This window comes from Antechinus flavipes, chromosome 2 (assembly GCF_016432865.1).
Source record: "Antechinus flavipes isolate AdamAnt ecotype Samford, QLD, Australia chromosome 2, AdamAnt_v2, whole genome shotgun sequence".
Lineage (NCBI taxonomy): Eukaryota > Metazoa > Chordata > Mammalia > Dasyuromorphia > Dasyuridae > Antechinus > Antechinus flavipes.
The window spans coordinates 162,056,046-162,083,769 of NC_067399.1; the positions used below are offsets into that span (position 1 = coordinate 162,056,046).

Below are 27,724 nucleotides of genomic sequence, written 5' to 3' on the forward strand. Positions count from 1 at the left end.
AAGGCAGAAATAGTGAATGCATCCTTTTCAGACCACGATGCATTGAAAATTACATTCAATAAAAAGCCACGGGAAAGTAGACCAAAAAATAATTAGAAACTAAATAATCTCATACTAAAGAATGATTGGGTGAAACAGCAAATTATAGACATAATTAATAACTTCATCCAAGAAAATGATAATAATGAGACATCATACCAAAATGTATGGGATGCAGCCAAAGCGGTAATAAGGGGAAATCTCATATCTCTAGAGGCCTATTTGTATAAAATAGAGAAAGAGAAGGTCAATGAATTGGGTTTGCAACTAAAAATGCTAGAAAAGGAATAAATTAAAAACCCCGAGTCAAACACTAAACTTGAAATTCTAAAAATAAAAGGAGAGATCAATAAAATTGAAAGTAAAAAAACTATTTAATTAATTAATAAAACTAAGAGTTGGTTCTATGAAAAAACCAACAAAATAGACAAAACCTTAGTAAATCTGATTTAAAAAAGGAAAGAGGAAAATCAAATTGTTAGTCTTAAAAATGAAAAGGGAGAACTCACCACTAACGAAGAGGAAATTAGAGCAATAATTAGGAGTTACTTTGCCCAATTTTACGCCAATAAATTCGACAACTTAAATGAAATAGAAGAATACCTCCAAAAATATAGCTTGCCTAAACTAACAGAGGAAGAAGTAAATATCCTAAACACTCCTATCTCAGAAAAAGAAATAGAACAAACTATCAATCAACTCCCTAAGAAAAAATCCCCAGGACCAGATGGATTTACATCTGAATTCTATCAAACATTTAAAGATCAATTAACTCCAATGCTAAATAAACTATTTGAAAAAGTAGGGATTGAAGGAGTCCTACCAAACTCCTTTTATGACACAGATATGGTACTGATACCTAAACCAGGTAGGCTGAAAACAGAGAAAGAAAATTACAGACCAATCTCCCTAATGAATATTGATGCTAAAATCTTAAATAAAATATTAGCAAAAAGATTACAGAAAATCATCCCCAGGATAATACACTATGACCAAGTAGGATTTATACCAGGAATGCAGGGCTGGTTCAATATTAGGAAAACTATTAACATAATTGACTATATCAACAACCAACCAAACAAAAACCATATGATCATCTCAATAGATGCAGAAAAAGCATTTGATAAAATCCAACAGCCATTCCTAATAAAAACACTTGAGAGCATAGGAATAAAAGGACTTTTCCTTAAAATAGTTAGGAGCATATATTTAAAACCTTCAGTAAGCATCATATGCAATGGGGAAAAACTGGAACCTTTCCCAGTAAGATCTGGAGTGAAGCAAGGTTGCCCACTATCACCATTATTATTCAATATTGTATTAGAAACACTAGCCTCTGCAATAAAAAGTCGAGAAAGAGATTAAAGGAATTAGAGTAGGCAATGAGGAAACCAAACTATCACTCTTTGCAGATGATATGATGGTATACCTAGAAAACCCCAGAGATTCTACTAAAAAGCTATTAGAAATAATTCATAATTTTAGCAAAGTAGCAGGATACAAAATAAATCCCCATAAATCCTCAGCATTTTTATACACCACCAACAAAATCCAAGAGCAAGAGATACAAAGAGAAATTCCATTCAAAATAACTGTTGATAGCATAAAATATTTGGGAATCTACCTACCAAAGGAAAGTCAGGAATTATTTGAGCAAAATTACAAAAAAGTTTCCACACAAATAAAGTTAGACTTAAATAATTGGAAAAATATTAAGTGCTCTTGGTTAGGCCGAGCGAATATAATAAAGATGACAATACTCCCTAAACTAATCTATTTATTTAGTGCTATACCAATCAGACTTCCAAGAAAATATTTTAATGATTTAGAAAAAATAACAACAAAATTCATATGGAACAATAAAAAGTCGAGAATCTCAAGGGAATTAATGAAAAAAAAATCAAATGAAGGTGATCTAGCTGTACCTGATCTAAAATTATATTATAAAGCAGCAGTCACCAAAACCATTTGGTTTTGGCTAAGAAATAGATTAGTGGATCAGTGGAAAAGGTTAGGTTCACAAGACAGAATAGTCAACTATAGCTATCTAGTGTTTGACAAACCCAAAGATTCTAACTTTTGGGATAAGACTTCATTATTTGATAAAAACTGCTGGGATAACTGGAAATTAGTATGGCAGAAATTAGGCAAGGACCCTTAACACTTAACACCATATACCAAGATAAGATCAAAATGGGTCCATGACCTAGGCATAAAGAACGAGATTATAAATAAATTAGAGGAACATAGGATAGTTTATCTCTCAGACTTGTGGAGGAGAAAGAAATTTGTGACCAAAGATGAACTAGAGACCATTACCAATCACAAAATAGAAAATTTTGATTATATCAAATTAAAAAGCCTTTGTACAAACAGAACGAATGCAAACAAGATTAGTAGGGAAGCAACAAACTGGGAAAACATCTTTACAATTAAAGGTTCTGATAAAGGCCTCATTTCCAAAATATATAGAGAACTGACTCAAATTTATAAAAAATCAAGCCATTCTTCAATTGATAAATGGTCAAAGGATATGAACAGACAATTTTCAGATGAAGAAATTGAAACTATTACCACTCACATGAAAGAGTGTTCCAAATCACTATTGATCAGAGAAATGCAAATTAAGACAACTCTGAGATATCACTACACACCTGTCAGATTGGCTAAGATGACAGGAAAAAATAATGATGAATGTTGGAGGGGATGCGGGAAAACGGGGACACTGATGCATTGTTGGTGGAGTTGTGAACGAATCCAGCCATTCTGGAGAGCAATCTGGAATTATGCCCAAAAAGTTGTCAAACTGTGCATACCCTTTGATCCAGCAGTGTTTCTATTGGGCTTATACCCCAAAGAGATACTAAAAAAGGGAAGGGGACCTGTATGTGCCAAAATGTTTGTAGCAGCCCTGTTTGTAGTGGCTAGAAACTGGAAATTGAATGGATGCCCATCAATTAGAGAATGGCTGGGTAAATTGTGGTATATGAATGTTATGGAATATTATTGCTCTGTAAGGAATGACCAGCAGGATGAATACAGAGAGGCTTGGAGAGACCTACATGGACTGATGCTAAGTGAGATGAGCAGAACCAAGAGATCATTATACACTTCGACAACGATATTGCATGAGGATGTATTCTGATGGAAGTGGATTTCTATGACAAAGAGATCTAACTGAGTTTCAATGGATAAATGATGGACAGAAACAGCTACACCCAAAGAAGGAACACTGGGAAATGAATGTGAACTATTTGCATTTTTGATTTTCTTCCCCAGTTATTTTTACCTTCTGAATCCAATTCTCCCTGTGCAACAGGAGAACTGTTTGGTTCTGCAAATATGTATTGTATCTAGGATATACTGCAACATATTTAACATATATAGGACTGCTTGCCATCTTGGAGGGGGGGTGGAGGGAGGGAGGGGAAAAAATGAAACATAAGCGAGTGCAAGGGATAATATTGTAAAAAAAAATTATCCTGGCATGGATTCTGTCAATACAAAGTTATTATTAAATAAAATAAAATTTAAATTAAAAAAAAAAGCCCAGAGATCTTATCTTCATCTGCATCCCCCCATATCACATAACTTTGTAAATAATAGATATTCTACACATATATACTGAACTGAATGCAGTGCAATAGCTTATTTTTCTAAGTTATCCAGGTTGAGCAATAAACAAGATGCCAGGGTTTACTTTCAGTGTGAGTACAACAGCATTTTTTTTAATTCATTAAAGTTCATTTCTACTCTGGTCAGAGTAAAGAAAGAATAGAATGAACAATTGGTATGGAGAGAAATAAAGGATCAAGTTTAAATTTATCTCCTCGGGGTCTAACCCCAGTCATGTTCAGAGACTGGAATTCAGTTGGGAATAAAGTTGCAATTTTTGAATTAGACTTTAGTGTTTCAATTAAAAACAGAGAAACAAAAAACTCCGGGTCAGTTTTCTTCTCTTCATAGAAATGGAATGCACATGAAATGAGTGCCTGAAAATCCAACAAATGTTTGAGCAACTTCCTTATGAAGGAAATGAGAAATGCCTCTGTTGAGCTGAATGTGCAATGTTGATATTTTAAGTGGTGTTTTTTTTTTTTTTTAATGGAATTTAAGAAGAACATATGACTTTGATTGTGTGCATCGGAAGGACTCCAGGGAAAGGTTAAACTGGAAGATAGCAGCAAGGGGCAGGAAGTGAAGGAAACAAAGATACATTTAGAATCAAGACAGCTGTCTCTATTGAGACTAGCAGCATCCACATTACAGAAATGCAGGGAAGTACTATTTTTACTTTGAAAAAAATAATAAGTCATTTGTAATCATTTCCTGAAGGAGGCTGCAAAGCAAGGACACCAGAGCTGTTTGAAAAGCCGTTAAGCAATTTCCTAGAGGAAACTGAAAATGAGCAAGAAGTCAACTCCAGAGGCACCCTTGAGGCTCCATCACACGTTGCCACTTCACATGTAATATTCTCTCCTGTAGCTGATGAGATTTGGTTAAATGGAGGTGGTAGTCTGCATAACTAAAGGCCTGTAAACAGTGATGTGCTAGTAAATGTTCAGCAACAAGAAAGAAAGTATGCAGGACACATGTAAAAGTTTAATATGTATCATTAATATTTTCTCCATCACTTTCTTAAGTCTAGACAGTTGACAAAACAATAAATCAAGCCGATTTGTTGTGTGTGCTTGTATCTGACATATATGCTCACGGTGGAAATTTAATAATATCTCGCAAGCCAGTTCAAGCTGGCTCCAGCACAACCCTGACTATAAATCACCGAGAAAAAGAATTGTTGGCTTCATATCTAGATTGTTTCCTTGGGTCTAGCTGATCTCGATAGACTAGCACCCTGCTATGTACTCATGCAGTAGAACTGCTGGTGAAACTTTTCTTTGGGTAAACCTGCTATTGCACATTTTTAAAAATATTAGGCTATAGATTTAGCAGAACTTTACACTCATTAGGTTGATCATTATGAAAGCCTACTTTAGTATACTAGAAGATCTATTATCTTAATGTAGATGTTACCTCCAACAATGCAAATCTCAATCCACTTGTGTTTTCCAATACTGCAAGACTTTTATCCATGACCATCCATAAATTTGCTACAGGTCAATCCAATGTATCATCCCTATATAACAAAATCTCAAGGATCAATTTTCATCCATGTGAGACTCCACCCACACAAGTCATAGATATTTGATATATGATTGGAGGGAATTTCTGAGACCAAAAAACCCCACAAAAGCACAACCTTCTTGTTGTGCTACTTGAATTATGAAATTTAGGTAGACTAATCCTTAGAAGTCAGAATCACACATTCAATAACTGGACTTGTTCACAAAGCCTTTATGATTCTATTGGACCTAACAGAACTCATCTAGAGTTGATTGTCTTAGAATAATAGTCCTCAAGAGCCCAAGGTTATCTCTACATCAAGATGAGCATCAGAGGATATTTATCAAAGAAGCAATCACATCTCACCATTTTGGCTATTAACAGAATACAATCAATTTTATCATTTATTATTAAAAAGTCATCACAAATAAAATAACTACATAAGATTCCCAATTTCTAACATTGTTCTGCTATTGTTAACAAGTTTTCTTACCTTAAAAAAAGGAATGTTGTTTCGCTAATTATCATGTGATATTATTTATACAATCAGAGAGAATTAGATAGAATTTTATATGACACAACCTGTTTCACATCCAATAGTCCTGTGACTGTGTCAATCAAGGAATAAGTTGAACTCTGCTCAAAAAATATGGCAATTTAGATTAAGTATATACCTTTTACCTATTATTAGTTTTATTTCACTTACACACAAGAAGTATGCCATATGGAATCAGGATCTCCCAGAACATATGATACAGTAACAGATAGAGTGGAATGAAAATTTGGTTTCTGTTATCAGGAAGTCTCAAAAGCAAAGGTGTCAAATTCCTCAAGAGAAGCCCTAATCAGGTTAAAATGTAATTGGGAAATACTAACAGAATAAATAAAAATATAATAGGACAAAACATTAAGATATGATCTGCTGAGTCAATATGTGGACTGCAAGGATTATTATGCATGAAATCGTGGTCTATTTGCATATATGACTGTTTTTATGTCTCCTTGGCATTTCCTTAACAAGCCTATAAATCCTAGCTTTATTACTATTTGTTATTATCAAGCAACCAATGGAATGTAAGAGTTGGACAGGACCTCAGCAATCCATGAAGTCTAATTTTCTCATTTTATAGATGAGACTGAGATTCCGAAAAGTTAATGTAACTAGCTAATGGTAGAAGTGAAATTAGAATCCAAGTCCCCAGATTTCCTAAGCAAGGTTCTTTCTACCTTGACGGTTGCAATTCAAATAGAAAATTTCCTGCTAATAGTTATGAAAAAGTTATTCAACTCAATAGTTCAACAAATGCCTATTAATGTACAAGACCCTGTTTATAGAAATAAGAACAAAGATTACCCCAGACCTTAGTGTTATGGGAAAAAGGAGGAAGAGGATGAAAGACATAGAGTTTGCTGGGAAAGAAGATGAGAGAATATAAAATAACTTAAGGCCCTAAAGCCATTTGGTAGACAGAAGGTTAGAGCTGGGTCACAAAATACAGTACCACAAATTATTCATATATATATATATATATATATATATATATATATGTGTGTATATAAGCACACATATATAAATACATATGGTTATATACATATGTGTGTACATATGTATTGTGGAAAGCATATCCACATAGTTCTGTCTTGGCAGCTAATTGAAAGTGTCATCAGTGTCTGAGAGGAAACAGTCACAGGTCATCTGTATCTTCTCTGAAGTGGAAAGAAGAAAGAGAATGGCCCTTTCATCACATTTCCCCGAGGGGAATACTGGATTATTGTGCCTTTAATGTTCAACTCAGGGCTTCTTTATCTTTTGGAGGGTTTTGGACCACTTTGGCTAAGCCCATGGATCCTTTCTCAGAATATTTTTTTAATTCAAAATTGAATTGTAATTCAAAATTGCTAAATTTCAATTTGAGGTTAGGAATAATAAAGATATAATTTCCCCCAATCCAAATTAATGGGATCCCAAAATCAATCCATAAATACTAGGTTAATAATTAAATAATTTAGTCATTAAAATAGTTTTAAATGGATTCTATAGAATATCTATTGAATTCTTTAAAAATTTGACAGCTAGACTAAGCCAATTTTAGGATTCAGGCAATATATTGACACTTGAGCCATGCTTTGAAGAAAGCTAGAGATTCAATCAGGCAGAGGTGAGGAGGAAGTGTGATCCAGACACAGGGGACCACATAGGGCTATTTATGTTATTGGCTCCAGGTTGTATTGTTGCATTCCATTATAGAAATCTGGTGATGTGAAACCTCCTGTAAAACTCCACAGGATTCCATTTCAAAGGCCTATTGTGCAAGACTGTGTTAATAGTGAAATTTCCTCTTTTCATCTAGGCACTAATGCCTCCAGCAATCAGCCTGCTTTTCTCAGAAGTTCCTTAGTAAAAAGAATACCTGCACACATTTGCAATATGTTTAATAAGCATCTATTTAAAGGCTTCTAGAAAAATAGTAAAGTCAACATTTGGGAAATTCTTTAAATGAATAGCAATTAATATTTTCATGGATCCCACTTCATATCTTGGGTTGCTTCTGCTTGGGGAAAATTTGTTTCTATAGCCACTGGGTGTCACTCCAGTCTCACTGAAGTCTGTCTATTGCCAAGCTCAAAACACTTCCACCTTCACAAGAAGGAACAGTTTCCTCTCAGACTCTATCCCAGTAAAGTGGAAATCAGAAGCCATCATCACAGAGGTCATACTTCTCTCACCCTATATTACTTGCTAAAATAATTCTGGCAAAACAAAATCTAGATTTGAATCTCATCTTTGTTATCTGCAAACTAGGTCATTCAATAAATCACTTCATTTCTCTGGGTCTAGATTTCCCTACTAGGAACTTAGTAGGAAACTTAGGAACCACACTACATTTCTCCAAAGTCTTGTAGTTCCCTTAAAACTAGGGTGTTGACCTACATTGCCAAAGTGCCTTCCAAGTCTCACATGCTATAAGTATTTTGAATCCAAATACCCAGTCACTCAGTTTTCTTTCTTGCTTTTTTAAAGTAGGTAAATCAGGCTTTCTTGACCAGCTCTCACTTAAAAAAATGGGATGAGGTGTGTGAATGAGTTAGCTATGACATTTCTCCATTGTCTAGAACAGGAAACCTGCCTTGAAGAAAAATGCACCCAGATGCTGCACAAATGAGCTTTTAGTAACATGAAGAAATCAGTCTAGTTTTGTACAAGCCATCTGGATACCCATTTGAAGCCCAAAGAAAATCTCACAAACTCCATGTGACCTACCTGATCTCCTCAAGCAAAAACAATCCTTCCTTCCTGTGAATTCTGCTAGCTCTTTGTATCTTGCCTCTATTTTTATATTCCATTCTACATTATAAGTATACAAGATGTCCCAAAAGTCTTAGTATTGTTTTAATCTTTTATAACTTTGAACTGCTCTAAGACTTTTGGGATAGTCTATATTTACATATCCTTAAGTATCATTTCTCTCTTAAACAATTTTAGGGCAGAAACCTGTTTCATTTCAATTTAATTTAACAGCATTTTAAGTAGCACCTAGTACATACTCTGTGCTATGATCTGGGGATATAAAAAGGTAACAATTATTATTATTTCATGAGGTTTCTAGCTGCCTTGTATTGCAATGCTCACATGTATATGCAAAAAAGACTGCTATGGAAAAAAATACTTGAAGTTGATACATCAAAAATAGTTGCAGAGGAGAAAGAGGTCAAGAAATTCTATGAACTTGAGTTGGATTGTCTTTAAGAAATTACAAAGTTTTTCTAATGACTCCAAGCTTTTCTCTGAACAACAGCCCATTGTTTCTCATATCAATATTCTCCTAATGTCCCTATGTGGCTTAAAGCCAGGAAACACTACAATCTTTAAAGAATTGAAATTAAAGATTATCCAAAAGACAATAGGAAGGCATATGGGAGACAGGAGCAGATGGCAACACATTTCAAGCAAGGAATTATAAAAGAGAAACAATGTAAAAGAATGTCATCAAAAAAATGTTAAAGCCAAAAAGATGGTCTGGTTGTAAGGTAAGAGCAAGGGATGACTGATGGACCATCAGCGGGCTTCAGTGACTGGCTTACAATGTCAAAAGAAATTGAGGAAGGTAGACCTCTGGTGACAATGTCATGAGAGGATATGGACAAGAAGAGTAGCACAGGATGGGCAGGCATGAATTGGTTTCAATCTGCATGGTTGGAAGGAATGTCCACAGAATCATTTGAGCAAATCACTTTCATTATAAGATTATTGATATAATATTAAGATACTAGAATCTGTGAAAGAGGAGGCAGTATTGCACTACAGGCTTATATTTCAGGAAATATATATTTTCAAGGACAAAATATGATTTGGTATTAGCTCAATAGTATTTTTGCAGAATCTGATAACATCAGGATATTTTTTGAAAAAATAACAAGATTATATTCAGTCCTAGCTGTGCATTCTTATTCATCTTTACATATATACTTATAATAACCCAAATGGGAATTTTTTTCTAAGTGCTGCATAGACTTAATATTCTTTTGTATTAAATCTGATTCATGAGGAAGATAACACATGTGCTCCAAGAGATGGAGTTATCATTCTATCTCTCTTCTCCCTTCTGTGTTTCTACAATCAGTGCCTCCACCATCTTCCCTCATTTTCTTTTTAACTTTCTGCAGTCTGGTTTCCTATTTCATCATTTGATTAAAAGTTATCATTGGTTTCTGAATTGCCAGATCTTAATGGCATTTTCTTAATCCTCATCTTTCTTTTCCTCTTTGACATTGTCAGAGACTGTCAATTACTTTCTCCTGCTTCCTCTCCCTGTCCCTGTCCCTCTCCTGGTCCCTGTCCCCACTACTCTCTCTCTCTCTCCTTTTATTGGAGAATGAGGGCAATAATAAGGTTTGTAGAAATAACAGGGCAATTAAGTGGAGCAATGTATAGAGCACTAGCCCTGGAGTATGACCCTGCGCAAGTCATTTAACCTCAATTGAATACAAAGAAAGAGAGAAATAAATAATCAAACAAACTCGTGAGCCTCAAATTGATGCAATAGTAAATTCAAGATTCTATTTAAAGGATAAAGTGAATGCTCTGTCGCCTGACTATTTCTGCTCTCCCTCATCATGAGGGTTTGTGGAATTGGTTGAGAATCTATCTTCAAATACAGAGTTAGAACTATGGTGAGACTTTTCCCCAGAGAATCAAATATCAAAGGCAACTAAGGTCCTAAAAGCAATACAATTCTTCAACAGGCTAAAAACAATGGAATTTAGTGGCTAATTAGCAAAAATCATTAGTTAAAATTGAATTATACAAAATGGCTCTCTACCTTCCTCTGCATTCTCTGATACTGTATACTTAAACAGTCTCCCTAGCAGATATTTTATGTTTGAGTTCTTTGTTTCTCTGTCACAAGCCACTCTTTCAATTGAGAGTATACTTCAAGCTGCTTGTCCCAGGTCTGATTATTCCCTGTTTTGAGTCTGCCCAGATAAAAGATTCTATGACTCCTTTGTATTCTACAAACTCCATGGAATGCCTAGCAAGACTGGAAGAAAGATAAATGAGCACAAATTAGACTAAAAGATACTGTGCATTTTGATTATATGATTGTTCTATATTAGGAGATTTTAACTTGTTATTTCAATGAATCTGTGAATCCATATAGTCACCATGCATTTTCATTTTATCTTTATGTATTTTTCAATCAATGTTTATCAACTATCTATCAACTATTATATAAAGTAAGAAGGGGAGAAGAGAGAGTTCTATCAAATTGTTTGACACCTAAACAGAGTTCTTTAAACAAAGACATGTCATGCTATCATAAGAATAATGTCAAGAATGACATAATTAATAATAATAATAATAACATAATACTTCCAACCCAGCCTTTAAAGCTATCATCCAGGAAAGCTCCTGGAGAGAAGAGGCCAAACATTTCCATGAACTGTCACCTCCATGGGAGGAAGCAAGCCTCATTGAAGCAATAAGACACCCTGAGAGACATGAAGTAGTACATACCAAGGGAATCAAACCTCTATCATCATTTTTCTTAAGAGATAGCCCTAGACCTTAAACGCATCAATCTTGAAAATATCAGCACCTCCCAGATCACTGGCCCAAATTCCAGCCCAGATCCTACTGTCATGATCCCAGGAAGCAACTTCTGTTGAAATATGACCCCAAAACTGCTTCTAAAAGGCTAATGAACCTTACTTCCTCAGAAGTTCAACTACAAAAAAGACTCAGGAAAAAAAAAAATCCTTCCACCAATGTCTTTGGCAATGTCAATTGGTTCAATATCAAAGACAAATATGGTTTTATCAGCAAAAAATGACAATAAAATAATGTGCATTACTTATTTTTCTTCTGTTCTCTAAAGAGCATGCGACCTTTCCATCTGACTTGCAGCTATACCTCCAATAGTTGTTGCTTCCTTCATTGTAATGTGAGCTCCTTGAGAGCAAGAATTATATTGCCCAGTTTGTAGCAGAGTGTTTTGCTTATAATAAATATTTGATGATTTTTTTAATTGATCCATTTAATGCGTTGAAGTTGTCAAGAAAATCAAAGACTAAAAGGTAGTTTGTTTATTTGTTTTCCAAAATACATTGGTAGAAGAGGACCAAAATTAAAAGTAGGACCGTTGCTCAAAGTAGATGGGATAATGTTAACTAAAAACTAAGTTGCCCAGTCACTATTTTGTTTCTGTTCTGCCTCCCAAGGAGAATGATCTTTTGAATAGAAAGAACAGAACAAAAATGGCTCAGGAAACATTCAAGAACTCCTTGCCATCCTTGATGGATTCAAGTTATGGAGCCCAGGTGTACTTCTGCTTTGGTATTTTACAAACTGGTCAACACAATTACTGAAGTTCTGTCAGTAATGTCCAAGACATGGTAGAGAATAAGAGAAGCCCATAATGGTGTGTGAGGGCCGGGTCTAGCTAGATATTGTTTCAAAAGATATTGTTTAGTTTTCAGAGAGAGCAGTTACACCTCAGCAATGGCAAACTCAACAAATCAGGACTTACTTTATTGTTTTGTTGTTTTTTGTAAACTTAATAAAATGTTTACATATAGAGAGAGTTTAAAGTTTTTTAAAAGCCTGCATGAATACATTCTTTCTCAGAGAACCTGGTTGTTAAAGATTTATCAGTACACTCCATATTGCTCTATAAATCTTGGTTGAACTCTGGAGGAGGATGGTAAGAGGCTGAGAAAATGAAGTCATCACCAGATAGTGACTAGAAGCTAAGAATGATGATGATGATGATGATGATGATGATGATTGTAATAATAACTGGCATTTATGTAGCTCTCTAGGGTTTGGAAAATGTTATAATCTATTATCTCATTTGAGCCTCATAATACCCTGAAGGTACTACAAAATTGCAGATGGGTGAGTGCTGCTCCATTCTCAAAAAATGGAGGTGGGGGAGGGAAGAAAATGAAATCAGTAAGCTGTAGACTAGTAAGCGCTCTTGAATTCCTGGTAATGCTAGAACAAATTATTTAAAAGATAGCTACTAATATCTACAAAACAAATAATGCCAGATTGACCTTAATACCTTTTTCACAATGTTATTCAACTAGAAAGACAAGAGAATGCTACAGAGTTTACATAGATTTTATCAAGTATTTGAGAGACAATCTCATGTTTTTCTTGTGGAGAAGATAGAGGGATGAGAACCAGAAAATAGTAAAATAAGCATACATTCAGAATTGTTTGAATAGCAGAATCTAAAAGTAGTCATTGATTTGGTGACAGCTTAGTAGCATATGTGCAGTAGAATCTCACATTCTGCATTTTTTCATGTGCTGTTGAACATTTTTATCAATGACTTAGATAAAGGTACAGATAGTATGTCTATTGTTTATCAGATGTCACAAATTGGGAAGGAAAAGCAGTATACTGTATGACAGAGGCAAATCGAAGATTTGTGACAAGATGGAACATTGGGCTGGATGTAGTAAGATAAATTTTATTAGGAATAAACATGAAGTCTTACACGTGGATTTTTAAAGAATGCAGGGTCAGAAGATTGGGGGCAGAGAAACTGGACACTTTTGGATGTGCAAGCTCAATGTTATGATTTGGAAGCCAAAAATGCTAAGTATAGTTTTTAGAGATAAGGGAGGTGATAGTCCCATTGTATTCTGCCCTGATCAAACAACATCTCTTTGGAGTACTGCATTCTGGGAAAAACATTGATAAGGTAGAGATTATCTAGTAGAAGATTATGAGAAAGGAGAAGGGCTTTAAGCCCATGCCACATGAGGATTGGCTAAAAAGCTGGAAATCTTTAGCTGAGGAAAAAGAAGATTATAGGCAAATTGAGAGTAGAGCTGGTTATAGATTTCTTCAGATAATTGAAAGATTGTCATAAGGAAGAGAGATAAGATTTATTTTACATGATACCTGACAGCAGAATTCCATGGAAGTAGCAAAAAAAAAAAAAAAAAAAAAAAGGCGAATTTAAACTTGATGTAAAATGAAACTTTCTAACAATTAGAGCTATCCAAAAGTGGAATGGGCTACATCTGAAGTTAATGAGTTTTTCCTTTTTAGGGGTGTTCAAGCAAAAGCTAGCAACTATTTTGATATGATAGGAATTTGAGGTATCAGATGGACTCAAAGACTAATCCTTTCTAACCCTGAAATTCCATGACAATTCAAAATATTTGGAAAACATTTTTCTATGCCATGATGTTTGGATAGTTGGCTTCCCAGACTGCTGTGAGCTATGTGTTATTCATTTTTGCCTTCACACATTACTCATGGTGTTCCTCTTCCTTCAATGTCCTCTCCATCTTTGCTGCCTACCTACCTGCCTGCAAGGCCAATTTCAAGTCTCATTTGAAGATTTTCTTGACTGCATAAGCCTGATTATCTCCTCCTTCTCCCATACCACAAATTGTCCATTTTGATGCTGAAGTTTTATGTTGTTCATGAATTTGTCTTGTCTTACAGGTAAAACCATAATTTCCTTGACTATAGAGACCATCCAACACTTCTGTATTTTGAGATAGCATTTACAATAATTCTGGACAAATACTAAATGCTTATGGTTGAGTTAAACTGGACTGTCTCATATTACATAAGACATAATGATGAGCCTTTTTCTTTTTAATGGTATTTAATCAAGTTTCTGCCATCCACAATAATCATAGGACCTGCCAGGTACACTTGGTAACTTACAAATGGGATTAGTCTTTGGGACTGAATGTCTTTGCCTTTGTTTCAACAGGTAGTATTCTCTAGGCATTGGACTATACTGTTGCCAAGGCAACAGAGTTCAAAGAGACACAGGAATTGAAAAACCCATTTTTTTTTACTGTCAAGTCTTTCCAATATATGATAATACATACACAGTCTTGGAAAGAGGATGCAAAAATCAGAAGTAGAGTTACCTAGGAATTCTAGGCTTTCCTGTCCCTCTCTACTCCTCCCCACTGGTGCCTTCTCTCTGAGACAACCATCCATCTATTCAATAGATATCTTGTATGTACATAATTATTTGCATGTGGTCTAGCCCATTAGAATGTGAAATCCTGAGAACAGAGATGGTGCATATGCCTTTCTTCCATAACTTTGTAGCCTGGCATGTAAATAAATCTTTAATAAGTATTTATTGAGTGACTATTCACTCTGATTCAGGACCCCTTTAGATTAAAAGGAGATAGCATTTCCAAAGAAGTTAGCCAGGAACTGATCAGCCTTTGTGTTCATCAGACTTAGCTTCTTTCAAAACAAACTTTAGGGTTTGGGGGGCAGGGGAAAAGAGGAACAGAAGAGTAGGAAGTTATTTTAATAACCAAGAAGCATTTTCTGCTAAGCAGAAATGATTTCTGCCAGCCCCATTCCTCTCATTAGAGATTCTCCAGATAACAATTTCCTCTTTCAAAGTACAAATATGCTGAGAGGGTTAAACTTACTATTAAAATGACTATTCACACTAGAAAGCTGATTGCTTTAATAAGAATTTAATAACAGGTGATAGCCACACAGAGGAAATGAGAATTTTGATTGGGAATTGAATAAGGGAAAGGAAGGAAAGGCTAATTTTGAAATATAAGACAGCTTCAAGGGACAAGATCAGGGAAGATGGAAGGAATGGGGGCTGGGAGAGAAGAAAGAATTTAGACATTTAAAGAAACACATAAAGATGCTTGGTATTTAAGGGATTGAAAGAGATGGAGTGCCAAAAAGTAGAGCAGGAAGGGGAGAGAGAATGCTAAAAAACAAACTTTTAAAGCTTTGCCTTTTACTTAGGGCCTCAAGAGCATGAAGGGAGAGGGGTAGCACTAAAAATCATCTCAGCTATTTAGGCACACTTTAGACACCAGAAAAAGTGTGACTGTCTTTTAATATTTAGAAAAGCAGTGATAACTCTAGAAAAAATATATAATAACAATACACATAGCAGCATAGCCAAATTTTCTCTTTTACATGTTTTACATAACTAAATTAAGATTACACTTGAATAAGGGCACACAGGCATCAATAAGAAGAAAAAAAAAGAATGCTGGACTTGGAGTCCAGAGATTGGCATCAAATCCTGCTTCTGAGACATATCAACTCTCTGATATGCAGTCAGAGACCCACTTTTCTCATCTGTGAAAAGGGCATAATAATATTTGTACCATACTCTTTACAAAGTTGTTGTGGAAAAGATACTTTGAAAACCGCAAAGGGCAATATGCTATTATATTAAAAACTTTATTAACTTTTCCATATCTAAATGCTTCCAAAGGACAAAAATTACTGATTTTTAAAAAGAAACATAGTCACTTTAATTGTATGTAAATAATTAAATCACAACCATATTTTTAAAAAGTTATATTTGTGCTATAAGTCAACAAAAGCAACCACAAATTCAATATGGAAAGAAATATATACTCTAATAGCACCACTGAAGATTTCTGATGTATCATTGTATGACTAAAGGTATTTATACATGAAAGGGAAAGTTTATGCAAATCATATTATTTCAGAATGTAAGACTATACACATTGAACTCAGAGCACAAAAAAAAAATGGAAAAGCTGGTGAAAAAAATTAACATGCAAGGTATATGTTCAATGATTCAATTCAATTCAACAGAAACAGTGACAAAGCATGGTAAGATCATTTAATGTTCTAGTCCTGGGCTTGGTTCTGTGGATACAAAGAAAAAAAAACATGGTTCCTGCTCTCCAAGAGTTTATAGTTTAAAGGGGGAAAACCTGTATGATATATAATCAAATAATGCTAAAAAATAATGAGATAAAACACTATAGAGAATTTTGAAGGCAGAGAAAATATTCCACTTATAAAGGATAGGGTGATGAGAGGACAAATGAAGAAGACTTCTTGAAAGAGGTAGGATTTATCACTGAAAGAAAAGGAGTTTTACCATCAGAGATTGAGGGAATATATTCCAGGATTGGGGGAAGATAGAGGAGAGAGAGAGAAAATCTAGTAGTCCTGACTAGTTTAAATAGAAAGTCCATGAAACACTTGAAGCAATGTGAAATAAGACTAATTAGTTAAGATAGAACCTATATGCTGTGACTTCTTACATAAAACATTCTTCCCCCAAATTAAGACACCCAGTCATAAAACACAACTATAAAATTCCTAAAAATCTCATTTTTTAAAGGATTTAAAAAGGAAAAAGATAGTAGTTTAAAAGACAGGGCTATTCAAATAAAATTAATTTGTAGAAATAGTTTTTAATTCAAAGAACAATTGTTAATCATGCTCATTGATTAGCACCTTTAAATAGAGAGTAGTTACAATATGTTGTACATCTGAGAATTTAAAGTCCCAAATAGTCTCATTTATCTTCCCATATGGCCTCTAAAAAAATTGAATGGAGATTATTTTACAGAAAAACAAAAATTCTGATCCATCCAAGCACAGGAGTCCAAGCATCCATCCATCCAAGCATAGGAATTGGGGACAGAGCCAGGAAGACTGATCTGAAGTTTAGACATAATTATAGATTTACAAACATTTTCATTTATTAATAAGAAAGAGAAGATTCTCTGAGTTGGTTGTGGGGATTTAATTTAGTTTGAGGAGGCCATGGTGTTTTTCATCAGAAATTTTAATGTCTGTAAATTTCTACTCGCAGAAGAAGTCAATGTCCTGAAAAAGAAATAATAAAACTCATTTTAAAAATAAAGTTTTTTTTTTAAAGCTCTTTAGAAGCTTGTTAATCCAAAAAGAATAATGCCAGGTTTCAATCCCTAGTCCTCTGATTCCAAATGTAGAGAATCACAGGTCCCTCTCACATTCAATAATAAAAGTTTTCAAAGAGATTTTAAGTTTTCTAGTAAGTATTAGGTGATACAGTGAATAGAGCACTAGGTCAGGAATCAAGAAGACCTGAGCTCAAATTTAACCTCAGACACTTTCTAGCTATGAGATCTCAAGCAAATCACTTAACCTCTATTTGCTTGCATTTTCTCACCTATAAAAAGAGCACCAAATATTATGAAAATAATAATTGTAAAGCAGTTAGCATAGTGCTTGCACATATTAAGAGCTTAATCAATGCTTGTTTCCCTTCCTTCTTACCTATTTCACAGATTTCTCTCTTTCTCTCAGCTTAATACTGAAAGCAAACAACAGGTGAGAGGCAATCTTGGAATTATTAGAAAATGGTCTTAAGTTACTCTGCCCAGCAAGCAGTAGGCTCCCTCCTGGGAAGCCCATTTCCAGTCTCTGCCAGCAGAATGACTTTCTCCGTGTCCAAACAACAACCTTGCTGAGTTAATGAAAAGGATTTTTATTCCTGCCACTGGGTTATTGGGCTCTGGGACCCTGGAAGGGATACAGCTGTAATTTCATACATAAAGCAGAGTCTGTCTGCCTCAAAATAAGGCATTCACAGATGGTTTCAAAATACTTTAATTTTCTCAAATACAGTATGTAGGTTAATCACTTCTTTTTCCTTCACTATCCACATAAATAAATAAACCCAACTACTGGACCTGTTTCAAAACACATGGTTTATGTAATGCTATTTGTGGCTTTTTCGTGGTATCAGCAAACTATCCCTTTTTTGTCTAAATCTGTGATTTTATTGATGTAGGGAAATCTAGGTATGAAATCTCTACACAGAATCAGATCAGTAACCTGTCTATATCTTCACAGATCATAGATTTTGAGCTCAAAGAAACCTAGAAGTCCATTTAGTGCAACTCCCTCATTTTATAGATAGTAGAAAATTAGGTCCAGAGATATGCCATGAATTTTCTTAGGAGAACTAAGTTAAGAACTGACAGAGCTGGGAATGGGTTTCAAGTGTTCTAACTCCAATTCAACATTCTTTCCACTATACCATTGGAGTCTTAGAGAGTTGTCTGGAGGTAGAAAGGGTTTAAGAACCTTGCCCATAGTCATTCTAGGTTTGCCTAGTTTTTAGGCCAATCCTCATAGCTACTATAACATTTAATTTTTTTCTTATCTATATTAATAATACATATACATATGCATTTAGATATGGGTCTTAAAAGTATGGTGTTTGTTGATAACAGCAGAACTTCTAACATATCTTTGTCATATGTGTATACAATATGAATAAATATTAGAATTAAGCATTAGACAAAACAGTTTTCAAAGTTAAAATATTGCAGTACCTGGTGAAAAGTCTCATGTATGTACAAGTATACATACATACACATTAAATCTATGGACATGTATATGGTAAAGTATATACATTTTTATCAAAACAATATTAATTAAGGAGAGATGATACTATGAACCTAAGGCTATCTATGCCATTAATATGACTATATTTTCATAGAACTACATGTATTTTTGAAAGTTGCTTACCGTTGTCGGAATTTCTTTGGTTGCCTCTTGGTAGACATGTTGCTCTTTGACCAAACTGCTGGGAAAATACCTACAATTCCCATTTCTTCTTCATAATGTTCACCATATACCTGAATATTGAGGACAATAACTATTAGAGACACTGGTTCTATTGTATCCACATTTCAATCAATTCATTCCCTTATGTATAGATGTAAAGCTAAAGAGGGCAATTGGAGTTTATCTAGAGTCCTAAGGCTAATGATAGATTTCCCCAAAGTAGCATGCATGAATTTAGCAGCATGTAGCCCAGTGTCTATAAAAGTCACACAACTGAAATGATTAACAAGATCTGTTGGCTAAAACTACAGGACTTTTCCTTTTAACATTAATTAACTTGCCTTTTTTTCCTCCCATTTAAAAGGCTCTTAGATCGTAGGTACTTCTAAGTAAATCAATATTTTGAAATCTGATACTAAAGTAGACTGTGTTAATGGTATTTGGCTTGATAGAAAAGGACAAATATCTCCATAGATTTGGTTCAAAACATTAGTTTTCAATTTTGTCTGGATGCAGACTCTTTGAAGAATCTTCACAGAAATTTTCTACTGTTTAAAAATCTTTAACTAGTACTGAGAGGTATGGTATAGTGGACAGTAAGCCCATGACATCAAAGATGGTTAACCTAAAGAAGAGTATCCTTTGGTGCAATATGACAGCTGTCTTCAGATGTTTGAAGAGCTCTTCTCTGCAAGAGGGATTGGTTTTGTGTTCTGCTCAAGAGCAAAACTAGAAGCAGTGAGTTCAAATTCGAAGGAGATAAATTTAGGATTTGAGGGAAACTTTCTGTCCATTAGTGCTACCCTTAAGTAAAATGAGTTGTCCTAGGAAATAATTCTCTCACTGAAGATATCCAAGAAAAAGTTAGATGATCATTTATTTGGTTATATGGCATAGGACATTTTTGGTGACTTTTAGGTCAAACTAAGAGAAATCATGGAATAACAGAAAGTTTACTGTATGTGGTTCAGGAATTCCTTTTCTGTCAGGAAGTCCTTTGTTAGGAAATCACATTCTGTCACTTACTAACTGGGTGATGCTAAGTAAGGCACAATCTTTCTGAACCTTAGTTTTCTCCTCTGTAAAATGGCTGTAATGATACTAGTGGTAATTATCTTGTAAGGTTATATGTATTGTTCATTGAGGAGATAAGGAATGCAAAGTATCTCACAAATTTTATGTTGCTAGATAAATACCAATTCTTCTTATTATAGTCTCTAGTATTCTTCGAATTGAAGGAGTCTGTGATTCAAAGTGGATGCTAAAGATATGCTAGGATGGAAACCAAATATAATTAGGGCAAACTTGCCCCAGGGACTGCACCAATCAACTTCTTCAACCTTTTTGAAATAAAATCAAAACCAAGAAGGGTACACTGATTTCCCATACTGATAATTAATACTCATATCTACATATAGCAGTTTAATATTCCCTGACAAAATATTGTGCAGACAATGAGCTGGGAAGAGACATTTGTGTGTGCCAGAAAAGGTTTAAAATTTCAATCCCTGGGATTACCATCCATCAGACTGAGAGAATTCTCATATAAAATATGCAACTTGATTTATCACAAAATAAATACCTACAAACAAGAGGGGCAGAATTATCTAGCATTAAAAATGCATCCAGTATAAAAATTGTAAGATGTATAACTCGTTGCATAACTCCCTCAACATTCTGCCCTAAACAAATGCTACTTTATCCACTCAGGCCCTAGTTCAATACAGATTATATTGAGTTTGGTTCTGTATTTGTCTATGGTTTTATATAGAAAAGTAATGAATATGCAAAAAAATGGTTTTGTATTCTGTGAAATAATCTGATAGCATTCAGCATTCACATTTTTCCTTTTATTAGTATAGTTTAAAATAATAATAACTAGTTTTTAATTCATCAAAATTAGACAAATTCACCAAAAATAAACAAACAATAACAACCTTACATATCCATGATTGTGTATAATAAAATCTCATCTTACACTTCCAGCCCAAAATTCTCCAGCTTCATTTTCCTTCACTAGTTTTGAATAAATATAGATCTGCTGCCCCTTTTTAATGTTAATGAACCTACAGTCAGGGGCATTATAATCATCTTGAGCTTTAGCGAGGGAAATTGTATCTGGGGAAAAAAGACATGGATACATTTAGTGCATATATTACATTATAATAAATACAAAGTAGTATTAAAATACTACTGAACTTAAGTTGACAAATATCAAATATAGGTCAGAATTTACATTACATATCCTGCTTAAATCATAAATAACTAAAAGGAAAAAAAAGCTTCACTTGGCAGAAAACTTAGCAAAATATATTCCCTAAAAGAGAGAAACTATTTAAAAGGTCAGAAAAATGCTAACCAAGCATACATTGGACATTTTTCATTAGAAAATACAATTAGATTTTATGCAAATAAATCCACATTCATTATATAGTGCAATAATTTGAAAGGCACAAAATAATCCTTACAGACACAGTCTTCATCAGCACAGAGCTTCTTTGTAGCAAGTTTGTCCATAAAAATTCCATGTACAATACAAGTTGCTAGAAGAAAGAGAAAAAATATCCTCATCATAATCCTTTCCATTGTCTTTACTAGTACCTCTCACCATTAAATGTGGTTCAGCTTCAGTAGCTCCTTTCTTTTATGCAAAATCTAGACATCTGGATAAATAATCTCAACCAATGGGATGTGAGGCTAACATTCCATTACTTTCTTAACCTATGCTAAACTCTGAGGACTTATTTAGAAAATATAATCTCCTCTACCTTTTCTTTACATAGGTATGTGATTTTTTTAAAAAGTGTTAAATGACCATGAAAAATTAGAATATTATTTAGGGGGTTGAATTTTTTAAAAATATTTATTAAAGTAGCAATTTTGCTCTAAATTCTTTACAACCTGCTACTTATATTCAAATGAATTTATTGTGAAAATGTATAACTGGAATTGTTTTTCTTAAAATTGAAGGACCGTAATGTGTCACCAAAAAAAAAAAAAATGCTTAGCCTTACAATAATTTTTAACTCATTTATATTGTGCTTTAAGGTCATCAGGACATGTAGGTGACACAATAGATAAAGCACTGGGTTTGGAATCAGGAAGATTCATCTTCATGACATCAAATCCAACCTCAGACATTTACTAGCTATATGACGCTAGGTAAGTCACTTAGCCATTTGCTTCAGTTCCTCATCTGTAAAATGAACTGGAGAAAGAAATGGCAAACTACTCCAGTAACTTTGCCAATAAAACTTCAAATATAGTCACAAAGATTTGGGCACACTTAAAATGAGTGAACAAATTAAAGTTATCAGGTCAAATCAGCAAGCATTTATTCATTACTTATTATATGCCCAATACTGTCCCAGCACTAAAGGATACAAAGAAAGGCCCCACCAAAAAAAAGTTCTTTCCTTCAAGGAGTTCACAGTCTAATGTGTGAGACCAAATGTAAGCAACTATGTACAAAAATATATAAGTGATAAACTGGAAGTGATTTCTGAGAGAGGCACTAGCATTAAAGGGGATCAGGAAAAATCTATAACTTTCTGAAATAAATAAAATGTATTTCAAATTGGATGTCCTAGCGACCTCTCCAACTCAAAATGTCCAAAACTGAATTCATCATCTTTCCCCTCAAATCTTTGCTTTTTTTAAACTTTGCTGTTTTTGTCCCTACCATCCTTTATCAGGTTCATTACCTCAGCATCATCCCCACACATATGATCAGTCACTCAATCTTGTCATTTCTATCTTCACATCTCCACATCTACCTACACATCTTATTCTTTACTGACACAACTCAGGTCCTTGTCACTTCTTTTCTAGATTATTGGAAGTCCCCCAGTTGATGTCTCAAATTCCTACCCCTCCAGTCTGTCCTATACAATGCTGCCAAAATAATTTTTTAAAGTTCAAATCTAATCATGTGATTCTTCTGCTCAGTCTCTTCCTGTCTATTTCTTCCTATTGCCTTTAGAATCAAATACTAACTCCTATGCTTTTAAATCCTGTGAGACCTAACCTATCCTTCCAGACTCATTGGAAATTACTTCTCCTTTCACACTGCAATACAAACAGGACTTTTCTTACTATTTCTACCATAGGATACTCCATAACCTGTTTCCATGCCTTAGACTTTCCATAAATTCCAATCTTGCATCTACATCAAAATCCCTCTATTCTTTCAAGATGTAGCTTAAATTGCATTTTATTCTAAATTCTGTGCTTCTTTCCACCACACAACTAAGACAAGAATTTCAGGTAACCAAAAGTAGCACATGAGACCATCAGTAATACATCCCTTTACTCTAGTCTCTGGCTTTATCCTTATTTCTTGAGACCTTTGAAAAAACAGTGAAATATCCTAAACTACAAGGATGGGATTGAAGTCCTGGAGCTAGCTGGCATTCCAAATACTTATGCTATAGGGAAGAAAAATGGCTTGAAGTATGAGCCTTTCCTTTTTATCTAGTTCATCCTTCTTCTGGCAGCCTAGATTTCCCTTTGTGTCCTCCTTCCAATTCCAGGGGATGAAAAAGTTTCAAATGAAGGCATACCCCACCGCCCCCACCCCACCCCACCCCCACACATACATTAAGGATCCTTATCCTAGAGCATTTTAAAATGTATATTTCCAAACCTTTCTGTAACCAGAGAAATTGTATATAGCAGTATTGTAGCATGATATTTTGCAATTCTTTAAGCTATAAGTAGAGATAAAAGTATAAATCAAACTTTAATGTATCTGGACAAATAATAGCAATAATAGCTAATGTTTACATAGTAAATACCATGTACTAGGCACTGAGCTAAGGGCTTCACAAATTTTATCTCATTTGATCTTCACAATAATCCTGCAAGATAGATTGCTATTATTACCACTATTAAACAGATAAGAAAACTGAGGCACAAAGAGATTCAGTGACATAGCCATATGCGACTAAGGGTTGATTTGAATTCAGGTCTCTTACTCTAGGCTGACTATCTCTAGATAGAGTCCATAGTTATTTGAATGTTGTCTCTCCTATTAGACTATCTCCTTGAGATTTTTATAGCACTTAGAGGTTTGCAAAGCAATTCCTAAATATTATCTCATTTTGTCTCCTCCTCCCTCCCACCCCACCTCAAATTCTGGGAGAGAAGAACTATTACCTTCATTTTACAAATGAAACAGGCTAAGTGAGTTGGTCAATATTTACTTCCATTTCTATAAACTGGTTGTCTACAAAGATCTAAATCATCATGAAACCTAGTCAACAAGCATTTTCTAAGTGCTTACTATGTGCCAAGCATCATAGCACCGGCATACAATTTAAACAATTCAATCCTTGTTCTTAAGGGATATACATTCTAACATGGGTGGGAGAAATGCTGTTAATGTCCAGAGTCAGGAGAATAATAAAGAATGATTGGTCTGGAATTTTCCTCAGAGTAGAGATTCTGGAGGAACTCTCAAATGGGAGGTGAGGGTTGTAAGGCAGAAGAATGCCAGGGTGAAAAGGTTACAAGGAAAAGAGGGAACTTCCAAAATAAGAAGTAAACTCAGGCAAGGTGATTTTGAGCTAGAAGCAAATCCAAGAGAGAAATGAAAATATGAATTGTCCTATTCAATCTAACATTTATAGGCAAGTCTGACAAATATAAGATTGTTATTTTGAAAGGTATTTTTAGAAATGATGATAGTATTTATGTCACAAATAGGAGATAGAATTACCAAGCAAAATTTTATCTAAGGGTATTTTAGCTAACAACAAAATTTAAGTCTGAAGGCCAAGTAAAAGAAAAAAAAAGTTAATGATTTGGTTGTAGATATGATTATTCACATGCCTCTGATCCCTCAGCAATCCCAAAAAGGAGTAGAATAGAGAGTTTGAGTATTAGACTAGACAAGAGTTTGGTTTTACTTATATTGGTATGGGTTATAAAGAAGCAGATCAGAATATCTGGAATTTCCTATGCATACATATGGAAAGAAATCTGACAAATGAACTGTAACCCCAGCAGAAGTATAGTCTTGATGAATTATATTTATTTTAGTGATTTATAGATTGACTTTTGCACATCTTCCTCTGAAGCTTCCAGATTTCCTCTCATATCCTCTGAGCACAAAACTTTTCTTTCACACTTAAGAGAATCAGCTTCTATGCCAAATGCTGTCTGCTACTGTCCCTAGAACCAAAATTGTGTCCACAACCATGGTAAAATTCACATTTACTGTTCTTTGGTAGAATATGGGCAAGGAACCTGGTTATAATCTATTAGATCCCAGAGTAAACAGCTTAAAAAACCTGAAAGCTTAGATTTAAAAAATGGAAAAATAGTGAGACTTACAGAAACTTCCAATTTCACGCCTCCTTGCCCTTAAACTCCAGTCATTAACCTTACTCTTGGAAAAAACCTTATGACCACAACATGGCAATGGCCTTATCTTTTAAGTATTTCACAGGAGGTGGTTTGGCTGAATATATATCCAATTCTTTTTCTCTAGTCACACTGTACCCAGGAAAATGAAGTACTCCCAGAAGTCAGGTATAGACTATTAGAACTCATATGGGAATTGGCAATCCTCACAAAACTCTAGTGGCAAAGCAAAAGATCCTATTTGAATATTTTCCTCTAAATGTAGAGAAAAAAATTCTCTGTTTAGGAAAGAAGCCTATCTAAAGAAGTATGAAAATAAATGTTTAATGTTCTATTAAGACATAACTTGACAGAGCAGTGGATAGAGTACTGGGCCTCTGGTCAGAAAGATCTGAATTCAATTCTCACCTCAGATACACTTAGGTTGACCAACTCACCTAGCCTATTTCATTTGTAAAATGAGGGTAATAGTCCCTATCTCCCAGAATTTGAGGGGGAGGGGGACAGAGGAGGAGGAGACAAAATGAGATAATATTTATGAACTGCTTTGCAAATCTCAAAGTGCTTTAAAAATTTCAATATCAGTCTAACGGGAGAGACAACATACAAATAACTACATACAAACAAGATATAGACAGGATAAACTGGAGATAGTCTCAGAGGAAAAACACCAAAATAAAGAACTGGGAAAGGTTTCTTGCAGATGGTGGGATTTCAGTTGAAACTTAAAAGGAAGAAAGGGAAGCTAGAAGTGAAAATGAGGAGGGAAACCAACCAAAAAGTTATGGCAATAGTCTTGGAGTGAAATAAGAGGCTAGACCATATTGGTGGGAGTGTCAGAGGAAAAAAAAAGGGTCATATATGAAAGATGTTAAGAAGGTAAAACTGTCAGGATTTGGCAAACATGGGGAGTGAGAGTAGGAAATAGGTTTTGAACTAGTATAACTAGGAAAATGGAAGTACTTTCAACTGTAATAGGAAAATTAAGAGAAGACAGAGGTGGGGAAGATTACGTTCAGTTTTGTACATGTTGAATTTAGGATGTTCATTCAGTATTCAATTGGCTATATTTATTAGACAATTGGAACACAAGATTAAGAGTCAGGAGAGGTTAATTTGGACAAATAGATGTGAGTCATCTGCACTAATTAAATAATGGGAGCTAAGAGCTCCAAATGAAATAGTATATGTCTATATAGTTGGGGTTAGATAGAAAAACTCATGGGAAATGAGAAAGCTGAGGAAATGGGAAGGTGGTTGGGGGAAGAGGGATACCAATATATGTTGAAATTCCGTAGTAGGAAGGTAGGAGTTAAGGAGGAAAAACTGATCCAGAAACTGAACTCATTGAAAGAGTTGAGTAACCTGAAGGTCAGTAGATAACAGCTAGAAGAATGATTATGTGATAAATATGACTTGAACATCAAGGAAGCAGAGTCTGAAGTGGCCATGGTGAGCAAGGAGTAATCAAAATGCCCTGTTGAGGTTAGGGAACTGGGGTGTCTGAGTTTAAGTGCCATCAGTGCTGTAATAGGCAGCCAGGAAAGCTGCGTGATCCAGAGGGACTTAGGTCTCAGTAAGTGTAAGTCAGAGGGAGTAGAAAGGAAACAAGATTAAGATGAAATCTAGTTTGTTACCTATAGAGCGTACCCTAAAGAGGGAAAAAGGAGGTAGAAGGGGAAAGAGAGTGATGGGAATGAGAGTAAAGAGGGGAACAAGGAACAATGGCTCTCTATATATTCATAATCATCAGGATGGAGTGGAAAGGACCAGTTGGAAATAGGTTAATGGTTGAAGAATGAATGTAGGTAAATTATCACTGATTACAAGAGTTTGGCCCTAGATAAAATTGTCACATGGCAACAGGCAACTGTGTGGGGTTGCAAAGTGGTAAGGGTAGAGAATGCCCATACAGGGCAACACAAGCCCAGTGGAGCTGTGGGTAGTCAGAAAGGATACCTAAAGCCTAGTGGAGTGGGAAAGATATCTGATCAAGCTTTAAAGGAAAATGTTATTTTCTTTCCTAGAGATTTTTTGACAATAAGCTTGAAATAACCCCTTTTTTCAGTATTGGAGAGGGATAAGAATTGAAAATAATTGAAAAACAAAAGTTATTAATTTTAAAAATTTAAATAAAGTTTGAAAAAAATTATACTTGTTACTTAGGTGTAATCATCTCTAAAGAGTACCACAGATGACAGTGAGATCACTTAGTCTTAAGAGTTCAAGAATTTCAAAGGTATCACCCTCTTTTCACCTATTTTCCAAAAGGTAGGAAATAGCTACTATACTTTTCTTTCACTAAGATCACCATTTTCCACCACCATGAAAAAA

The 27,724-nt window shown here is 34.6% G+C and overlaps 1 protein-coding gene across 1 annotated transcript; it reads right to left on the bottom strand.

Annotated features, from left to right (window-relative positions):
- Positions 1 to 17,141: 17,141 nt before the first annotated feature.
- OTOR (otoraplin) lies at positions 17,142 to 27,645 on the bottom strand. Its single transcript, XM_051975894.1, is given in 5 exon segments — positions 17,142 to 17,293; positions 18,986 to 19,056; positions 19,059 to 19,095; positions 21,003 to 21,142; positions 21,493 to 27,645. Coding segments are annotated over 5 exon segments (390 nt in total). The 5' UTR covers positions 21,611 to 27,645; the 3' UTR covers positions 17,142 to 17,269.
- Between the last annotated feature and the right edge of the window lie 79 nt (positions 27,646 to 27,724).